General features: G+C 43.8%; 1 protein-coding gene across 2 annotated transcripts; it reads right to left on the bottom strand.

Annotated features, from left to right (window-relative positions):
* Window positions 1-3749: 3749 nt before the first annotated feature.
* On the bottom strand, window positions 3750-8692 carry prmt1 (protein arginine methyltransferase 1). 2 transcript variants are annotated; one of them, XM_037476836.2, is made up of 10 exons: window positions 8602-8692; window positions 6963-7058; window positions 6694-6849; window positions 6499-6562; window positions 6243-6385; window positions 6007-6094; window positions 5738-5853; window positions 5496-5646; window positions 5014-5135; window positions 3750-4931 (listed from the first exon to the last, which is right to left on the bottom strand). In XM_037476836.2, exons 1-10 carry the CDS (start codon window positions 8626-8628, stop codon window positions 4848-4850), a joined length of 1047 nt encoding a protein of 348 aa, XP_037332733.1. In that variant the 5' UTR covers window positions 8629-8692; the 3' UTR covers window positions 3750-4847. The 2 variants fall into 2 exon arrangements, with proteins under 2 accessions (XP_037332733.1, XP_037332734.1); XM_037476837.2 differs by having other exon boundaries at window positions 6963-7049.
* Window positions 8693-10088: the final 1396 nt, after the last annotated feature.

Raw genomic sequence — 10088 nt, 5'->3', positions numbered from 1 at the left:
AAAGATCAAAGGTTCAAAAGCCGCATGGCCAATATGTTGCGACCCATGTCACATCTTTTCCACATTTACAGTTTCTGTTCTAGGAAAATAGAAGTTGGTATAGTGGGAATCAATAGACCTCAATAAGAGTAGCTCCTGAATCATGTGGAGCAATACAAGCTAGGAGAACATACAAAGTGAATTGGACAGAAGTTGAAAGCCATAATGGGCCACGCAGGAGCAGAAAGCAAAAGCCTGAAAGCCTGGGCTCTTTGTGTTTAATGATTCCTAGAGAGCTGGTACAAACAATGAGACGACAGCAGCACCCACTCAGTCAACACGTTTAACCGGATACATAAGGGGTTGGCTTCGCTTTTGTGGTATTTTTCCCTTAAAGAAAACGCAACCGGGCTGACCAAAAATATGTGCCTTTGTACAGAGAGACACACCTACGACCTCCCTGTGTTTATGCAACTGCCAGACAAACTCAAATATTTGTGTCACATATTGGCCTCAGGGGGCTTTACCTGAACAACCGGCGACGCCCTCTGAGAGACAGAGAGCTGGTCCTCCCAGCAGAGGAGAACATGTTCAAATGACTCAAGGATTGGCTGATGACTTCTGAACTTGGTGGTTTCCTGCGCACAATGCAAACTCGTCAGAAGCGTATTGTACAAATCTAATATAATTGTGCGTCAACTATTGTTGTTGATCTGAGGAGGATCAGCTGTGATAAGAGAACCGGTCGACGTCCCATCATTTGGTTTTTCTTGTGCAGAACGGGCCGAGGCACAGTCTTTGACGCCCATCAGGCTTCCTGGAATTGAAAAGAGGCCGATGGGTGCAGCGCCTGCAGACTCCTCATTTGAATTGAAGAGGAACAACAAGGGACAGGCCACCACATGAAAGAACCACCTCCCGACCAATCAGCTTTGAGGAAACATTGAGTTGCTATTCTACAGGATCCCTGTGTGGACAAAATATTGCACTCACAAGGTGTAAGTGTTGATAGTCAAACCACGACCCAACCAGAAGTTAAGTTTATCGATAAATCCATTTTACAGAAATAACATAACACAGCATGTGCAAATAGAGGGAACATACACCTTGATATTGTCCTATTCTGTAAATTAAAAGGGCTCCATGCCCTCGTATCAGGCCCGTTCCTTGGAAAAGACATGCACACTGTAGACTAACTCTCTCGTGTTCATTAGACCACGCTGCAGGCTTGTGAACATGTTGGTAAGTAAGTGAAGACTATTACAAAGTAGATTGTGTTAAATGCAGACACAGAGCTAAAGGGACTCCGTTGTTTGTTAAGGTGCTTCTTGAGGAGATAAAAGTCGACAGTCTGGACGGTCCTCCCTGGGGGGGTTGCAGTCATTTCCTCAATACAAGGAAGTCCTAAATGAAGCACATTCTTCATTCTGTGCAACTCTGGATGTCAGAGGTTTACACAAACTAATGCTAGAGTCAGGCACACACACACAGAGGCTGCTTGCAGTAACACATGACACATGTGTAGATAGAAAAAATATATATATTTAAAAAAATTATAGAACTGAGACAAAACTATATTCAACTCAAAAATACTGTCCACTTATTTTTATTTTGGATAAATTGTTGTATTTTTCAATGTTCAAGACCAAAACTTTCAGGTTAAAATTTGATTTTCAAATGCATTATTGACCTGGATTTGGCTCCATAAGCTCTTCTATGAGCCAACACAAGACACAACTTCTACTTCTGCTGCCCCCTACTGGGCCACTGTGTAGGATGATTTCATTTAATGTTTCACTTTAACAACGTTTTCTTTGTAAATCTCACCACAACAATTATTCACTAAGAAGCTATGTATTTCAATTCATTTGGTTTTGTGTAACCCAAAATCACAAATTACAAATTTGCCTCAGAGGGCTTTACAGTCTGTACACATGCAACATCCTCTGTCCTGAAACCCTCACATCGGCACAGGAAAAACTCCCCAAAATATGAAAAAACCCTTCAATGGGGAAAAAAGGGAAGAAGCCTTAGGGAGAAGGTCAGAGGAGGGATCCCTCTCCCGGGATGGACAGACTGCAATGGATGTCATGTGTACAGAATATACAATGTAAAAGATGTACAATACATTCAATTCATTCAATTTCAATTCCTATAACAGAAATGATTCAATTAACAGCGAGTAGTAAGCCAGGTGTAGGGCAGGACCACTGCAGGGACAACCACCATCAGATAGAACCTCCATCAAATAGAACCTCCATTGGGTAGAACCTCTATCAGGTAGAACCACCATCAGATAGAACCTCCATCCACAAAAGCATCTGTGGGGAGGGAAAGCACAGGGACTTGAGGAAAGAAGCACGTTGGTTTATGATGACAGTAATAGTAATATGATTCATATTTAAAATGGCAATAATGATGATGATGATAGCAGCAGCAGTTGTCTGCAGTGGTAGGAACAGGGTCCAGACAGAACCATGATCCATGGAAACCTGTGAGGTGAGAAAGCACAAAGACTCTGTGGAAGAAACCAAGTTAAGATGCGCATTACGACAGATTTATTAGAGCGAGAGAGAAGCTTGGCGTGTCCTAAGAAGTCCCCCAGAAGTCTAGGCCTCCAGTAGCAGTGGTGCATGGAGTAGGGTGTGCTGGGAACCGCAAGGTCGGTGGTTCAGACCATGGCGCCAAATCCAAGAATCCCAGCTCCCATGTTCTCTGGGCAAAAATGTAAAACAAAACATGGGTTAAAAATGCAATGTGAGCCAGCCCTAACTATAAGGAGCTACTTTGTTACCCAAACACTTGAAGCCACGTGATGCCTTAGTTTCAGCGTAACCGCTTCATAGCCTACAAATGTTAAATGCCATGCATGCTGTGGCCTACAGTTAGCCTCTCAGAACTCGCCCAACTAGTTATCTTTGGGACTTTTGTTGTTTCACGGTCTCCTGACTAAACAAGGTGAATGATTCATACCAGCAGTGTCACAGACTCATATCGGTCAGTTACAGATGCCGATAGGAGAATAGAGGATTCTGGTGTGAAGGCAGAAGGTGTGTCCGGTCCCTTCCCATGCACTGCTGCTGTGAATGTCAGTTGCCTAAACCAGCTTCACCAGGCAAGTCCTGGCAAGAAAAGACGTCGGATTCCAACGGCATGCAAGGAAACTGGTTTGCAGAAAAAGCATTTTAAACTTCAACAGCCAGTTCAGATCAACATCTAACCTGCTGCAATAATATTCCTCAAACCCCTAATACCAACCATCCCAATGACTGGGTCAGAGTTGGATATCCTGGCTACATGCTTACAGCCATTGGCAGGGATCTACAAGGTGTGACAGAGTGCAAACCTGTCCACAAGTGACTGATGAGAAGTCACATAATTCCATCAGGCATTTTGATGAAGCAATTCTTAAGTGCCGCCCACTTTACTTTCTAAATATCCCGTTTCAAAAGGTATTCGTAGTGGAAGAGCCAAGTCAGAGTCCTGAGAGCAAGCAGAGGATCCACAAGAGGTCTTAAAAGAGTCAAGTCCTCAGAGCTGGGGCACAGTTCAGTGAAGCTATAGACAGAGGTGAGATTCAGGGAGCCACCAACAGGACATGCTGATGCAACCAATTCTATTCATGGTTCAGATTAAAGTCTGATTTAGCATAGAACTTATGGAAGCCAAAGCAGTGGGGAACTTTTTGTCTTCATTTTAGGGAGCACGATATGGATGCGGTAGGAAAGTGAAGAAATCCAAACGATGCAGTTTAAAAAACGTGAAGAAACTTCACATTTACAGATGAGTTTTATTCATTTTTTTAAAAAGCAGCAAACAAAAATACAAAAGAGAAACTTGGTGAGTGACCTCAGCACAGTGCCAACATGGCGACTACGATCTGATGAGCGGCGCAGACAGACACTTTGTACCAGGAAACAAGTGGAATCCCCCCCACCATGCTTCACTGCACTTCTCTTCACACATCTTGTAGACCAAACCTCAGCGGCACACTTCAGGACACGCTTGCATCATACATGAAGCATGTCGTCCCAGTTCTTACACTACACACTGATTCTAAGCAGGACAGTAACCCCACAGTCCTTAAAGGATGCCATTGATGCTCTCCTTAGAGAAACGCAGTTTTATGTATATATGTACACATTTTTGTATAATTGACTTTACAGGTTTTATATACAGCCAACATACACATGCAGTTACCTGTATGAGATGTTAACTACATGCTAAAACACTAGAAGCAATAAGTCTGCACAGTATAGAATTAGTATGTAGTTTGGGACACGCTGGACACTTTATGGTATTCATGATCTGGCTCCTTTTAGAAGACCAAACCAGAATGCTTGAGCCCCCTCCCCCCACCAGAACCACAGTGGGTGTCTGGTTTGAATAGGTCTTCGGTGGACAGTTCACTTGTCAGTTCCATAGACGTTTTTAATTAACGGGTACAGGTGGAAACGGCAGGGATTGAGAATACACCAATATGAAAACTGACTGAAAAATAAGATCAGAAGATCAGAAGATGGGTCATGTGATGACTAAACCCAGGGCCAAAGGGAGCCAGGCGCGAACGAGGCAGACATGTTGGTTTTCCAGACGACAACAGGGACACTTACACATGCAAAGGACACAAACAGCAGTACATGTCCCACGCTTGTCCGGAGTGACTACATCACCTGGACAACGCACTTTGACCCCAAAGCATGTGAAAATATTTTAAATACTGTTAACGTCTGAACAAGAAAATGACAAGAAAAGACAGATATTAAAATGTTGCTGCATGGAGAGCGTCAAACTATCGTAGAGACTCCAAGTCAAACAGTATAATCTGTCCTCTACTACAGACACACTAACACAGGGAGGGACTGAGACTAACGCATCCTGTACTCAGACGTCTTCGACACCTCACACAGCTGACCCTTGAAGTCGATGTCTACGTTGAAGTCCAGGTCCCTCTGAAACAAACACCAGCCAGTCAGAACCGCAGCAGCAGGAAGGAGTTCCACATTTGGATACGAGTGGTGGAGACGTGCTTACATTGTTCTTGACGTTTGGCTTCATGCTGATTGTGCCAAAGATCTCCTCCCCGGTCTTCACAGTCAGGTACTCATCCAGGTAGAAGACGGTCTGCTTCCAGTGGGTGTAGGGAGACTCTGGGCCTGAGCGAGGACAGGAAAAGTAAAATACTCAATACCCCTGCAGTCCACAGCCAAAACAAAACCCCAGTGGGCGAGATAGGTAACAAATGGAGTTGGATAATTCCAGCGATATACAAGTGGTTTGGTTTAATTAAAGCTCAATAGTAATTATAAATAAAAAAAACTTAAATTGAGCTTTTAAATAAGTTAATTACAACAAATATTTAAGATATTCATTACAAATTAAAAAGTTTCAATAGCTGAGCCCACTGTTTGCGTGAAACAATTGATCAGAGAAAACACACGCACACGTTCTACGAAGTGACTATCATCTGTACAAGTAAAGACAAGACGCGGACTGGAGGAAGCAAGCAGACTGACTGGTGGAGAAGCCGGTCCTCTTGTGACAGCGTGTGAACTCGATGTTGAAGTAGGTGACCAGAGCTTGAACGTAGTCGTTCCTCTTCACCTGCAGGCAGAACGGTGAGGTGAAGGTCAGGTCGTCTGCCTTCACTGTGTAGATGTCCACCTCCTGAAGGAAGACGAAAACATTACACATTTAATATTACACAGACTATGTACTTCTTTCCCAGGATCATATCAACAGCTGTTCATCCACCAACCTTAATGAGACAGGCGCTGCTGACTAGCTGCTTTGGGTCCACCACATCCACGAGGGGCTCCTTAATGGCCACCTCCTTGATGCACGACATATCAAAACCATACACATTCTCCCACCCTGCAGCAGACAAACACAGGCTAGTCAGTTTGATGAAGACATGGCTGGGAAACAGTGGCCGGGTAACCACTTGGGTCCATGTTTACTTTTGACAATAATGAATGTCCATAAGTTTGGATCACAACCACTGGATCACTGATGGAATCTACTCACAGTGGATTTTGTAGTCCTTGTACTGCCGGTCTTCGATGGCAGTAACATAAAGGGTTGCCCTATCGGGGAAAATCATTCCATCTGGCTTCTGTCATAGGGAGAAATAAAGAGCATCAGACTATCGTACCCTACGGATTTATCAGTTTCGGGTTATAGTAACATGGTTGAAATAATTAACACATCAGTGTTTAAATGAAAGCTGATGACTTCTTTGTGCGAGAGAAACCAATACATACCAGCCACTTGTCCCTGGCATAAATGACCGTATTGAGCATGGACTCATAGAAGAGGCAGTAGCCCATCCACTCGGATATGATGATGTCAACTCCTTCCACTGGGAGGTCCACCTCCTCCACCTTCCCCTTGATGATTGTAACAACTGGAGACAAAAAGGGGATCAGGAGCTCCATCACTATACATGTCCAGCCTAACTCAGCGGAGCGGATTAAAACTGTTTCAAATCCTCCACATTTGGAGTTTCTACACACTCACCATCGTCCATCTTGTTGGCTTTGACAATTTTCACAGCGTAGTCTGAGATGCTGCTGCACTCTATCTATAAAGACAAATACCCACATTTGAATTTCATTCCTCGCCTTCCCATGACACTAAAAAGCCAATGAAACCCTATTAACTTATGATGCAATCCACAAAGCCCAAATCGATTGGATTGGTGCCAACACGTACCCCTATGACCTTCTTGGCTCCGGCCTTGGCAGCAAACATACAGAGGATGCCTGTCCCACTGCCCACATCCAGCACCACCTTGTCCTTAAACAGATGCTTGTTGTGGAACATGGAATTGCGATAAGTCAGAGTGCGAACCTCATCTTTCAGCATCTCCTACAGCAGCAAGGAAGGAAAAAATGTTGAATGAAAGCATTTGGGTTCTGGTGACAAAGGCACACCGTTTGATAATGTGAATATAAAACTGGTTTAGTTTAAAAGAAAAGTACCTCGTGGATGCCAAAGTGAGCGTATGAGTCGAAGTAGTAGTCCTTTGATGTCATATCCTCGGCTGCAGGCTTGGCTGAGCTCTCCCCCTGAGAAATCTCAACCAAAGATGCACACAATTACAATCTGAAGCAAGCTTGGGCTTTGCTGCAGTTTTTGGGGGCTAGCAAGTAATGGAAATACTACGCCACGCCTGTGTGGTTTAAAGAATTACACACAGCAACACCTCAAATCTCTGTACTTAGAAATCTCCCACATATTACTATAAATATCCGTGCAGTCTTTATGATGCAGTATTGATGGGATGTGTTGCACAGTAGCGTCCCCAAAGGTCGGCCTATTGTCAATGGGCCACTAGGCTCAAAAGGTGGAAACTGATGAGCACGCTGTATAGTTTGTTTACAAGTTTCAGTTGATATATATTAGCATCCCAAATCCACGCATTTAAATGCAAAGCGGACCACTACCCATCTCCAGGGAATATTTACAGCTAGTAAAACTGCGATTGGAATTCTGCAAACTTTCATCCAAAAGATTAAATACAAAGACATGAATGATTGGTCGACAATTTTCATTGGTGAAGTGAAATGAAACAAAGGAGTTCTCAGTCGACCACGGTAACTTCTTCCCGAGGAGGGGGGGGTGACCAACACGGTACCGGACAAAGTGAACGATCCACCGCGTAAAGCCCTTTGTGCACACGCGCGTAGCTGTAACGTTATCGGTCCTTGCAATACCCGGAGGAAGTGCATCCTGAGACGAAGGCACACCAAGAGAACCGATATTACTTTATACGAGACATTAGATCTAGCGGGGGTTGGACTAACGGTAGCGGTCTTCGGGCCGTCCTCCCCCGCAGCACAAAAGATGGAGCACATGGTTGATATCTTGGCCTTCCCCTCAATGACTGCCTTAACTACGCAGTGTCAACTATGGGCCCACTCAGTCTCAAAATGACCGTTAATCGCAACACGCAGCCGGGAGGCCTTTGCGCGGGCTGGAGCCACCGAGCCGGTAACTTGGCGTGACTCGACACAATCGGCAGTTTGTCTCCTAGTACTTTCAGACTAATTAGGATTCTAGCGGTACACGCAAATGTAACGTCACTGACGCCAATAAACCAGGAGGAAAAGCCTGTCCCGCTTTCGTGTGTAGTGCGTTTACAGCAGGCTAACGAGGGGACTGAGTGAATCCGCGCTGGAACGAGGCAGCATCCTTACTTAGAGTAAAGGATGAGTGGCGCTAGGCTAACTCGTATGCTAACACGTTAGTCCCCATGCGGTCCATTAGGCCGGCTGGATGTCGCACAATGCCAAACAACGTATGAGCGGTCACACATCTCATAAATAAGACCAGTGATTCATTACAATCTACACACGGGATGCTAGAAATGTATCAAACGGATCTCAGATCGGTGGGATTAGTGAGCCGGATTGAATGAATGGCAACGGCGTCACTCAAGCAACGTTAGGGAGCTTCAGTTAAGATGGACGCGTCACGAACTGGCGCGAATATCACGACAAAACTCAAATGTTCACACAATTCACCACGTGTTTCTGGTATAAAAAATGAGAATACGTACGTATAACGTTTACAATGACTGGTTTCAGTAATATTGTCTTTCCAATTGTAACACCTTACCTCCATCCTCTCTGCTGGCGCCGCCATTTCGGTCTCGTGCCTGCCTGCGTGAGATTGAAAAGGTCTTCTGTGGCTCCGCCCACTTGAGTTGCCATGGTTCTTCTTCTGCTGTTTAGCTTTAAGGGCTCGTGACAAGCGGCGAACGGTTGCATTACCGGCCCCTCTGTTCGGAGAGGGGATCCGTGATTAGGACCTTAGCCACCCATGGATGCCGTTTCTCCAACAAAACAACCTGCACCTGAGAGGTTCATCAATGTTGTGAATTGTGAATACGGATTCCATTGCATGCTGGTTGGTCTACCTATTAGGCCCATTTACAACGATTCGGCTATATGCACACCATTAAAGTGGACCTATCTGTATCTGTATTAAATGTACTTTTTTTCTTTAAATAGTGCAGATACCCTTACTGTAGTTCAATTTCCCACTCTTCCACTGCTTCTTTCTAAACTATACACGTTACCTCTGCTCTGATAATTGAATAGGACTTGTAGATAGGACAATATCCCTTGAATGTAGGACATATAAGTTTGACATGCATTAATTGCTTCGACCACACAATTGGAATTGAAAGATCTATAGGCTGGTAAGAATTGAATCATAATTTGGAAGAGACATTAAAATGTCCTCTATTGATGTTCCTCGTCCCAATGCCTAACCAAAACTACTTACAAAATATCCAATAAACTCCCAATTAAGACATTTTTTATCTACTTTGTTTTTTGGAAAAGAAAAGGAAGTCTCAGTTGTTTGATGATCAGAATATGTTTTTATCCATCTTGAACTTATTAAGCTTCAGCAGGCTTGTCCATCAGTGGTGTGGCTCAAAGCTGCCGTTAATCTCAACTAATGACCCCCATGTCCTCTGCATTCCTGAAGCTTGCTCTTTGTCCTGTGACTTTCTCCTGGCACCTTATTATACCTTATTATACTGCCAGATTACTTTCACCAAAAGATTGTATTGTTTCAAATATAACTCCGACGAGATTTGCATTGTGTTAACTTCAAACTCACTAAACACATTTTGCTGAAAAAACACAGATTCCTGCTTTAAATCAGAAATAGAACTGCTACCATGGGATTCTGGAGTATAGCAAGACCCAATCCAAACCTCCCTGTAAACCACCCCTGCACCCCTTCACCTGATGTCACCTGAGTCTGTGAGGGCTTTAAATGGACAGCACTTATCACATCACCCAGTCAACATGGAACATTATGATCTACAATTAAGGGTATTTATTTAACATGTTTAACTCTCTGATTTGAATATCTTTTAGGCGATTTCCTCATAAAATGAGCGGTCATTTCAAATAGTTTTCCAGTTTTTTGGTCAACATTTCATATTTTATGAATAGATGATCAAATATCATCTGATTTCATGTGTTTTTTTTCTCCATCTTCAATTCTTGATGTTTAAATGTACACATTTTATAATGACAGTCTGGACACATGTGCCGTCTTCTTTAAAGGCAGACTGCGGTCTTCGA

Source organism: Pungitius pungitius, chromosome 12, assembly GCF_949316345.1.
Source record: "Pungitius pungitius chromosome 12, fPunPun2.1, whole genome shotgun sequence".
In the NCBI taxonomy this organism is placed as follows: Eukaryota; Metazoa; Chordata; class Actinopteri; order Perciformes; family Gasterosteidae; genus Pungitius; species Pungitius pungitius.
Note: the sequence above shows the minus strand (reverse complement) of the source record. Positions and strands in the feature narration are given on the sequence as shown.

Bases quoted from the DNA above. Each gene is read 5' to 3' on its own strand.
- prmt1 (XM_037476836.2), bottom strand. From the start codon at position 8,628: ATGGCGGCGCCAGCAGAGAGGATGGAG. The intron at 6,850-6,962 runs GTACTTTTCTTT...TTGCTGCTGTAG, and splicing joins CTCACTTTGGCATCCACGAG to GAGATGCTGAAAGATGAGGT. The intron at 6,386-6,498 runs GTGAGTGTGTAG...TTTTGTCTCCAG, and splicing joins AGCCAACAAGATGGACGATG to TTGTTACAATCATCAAGGGG.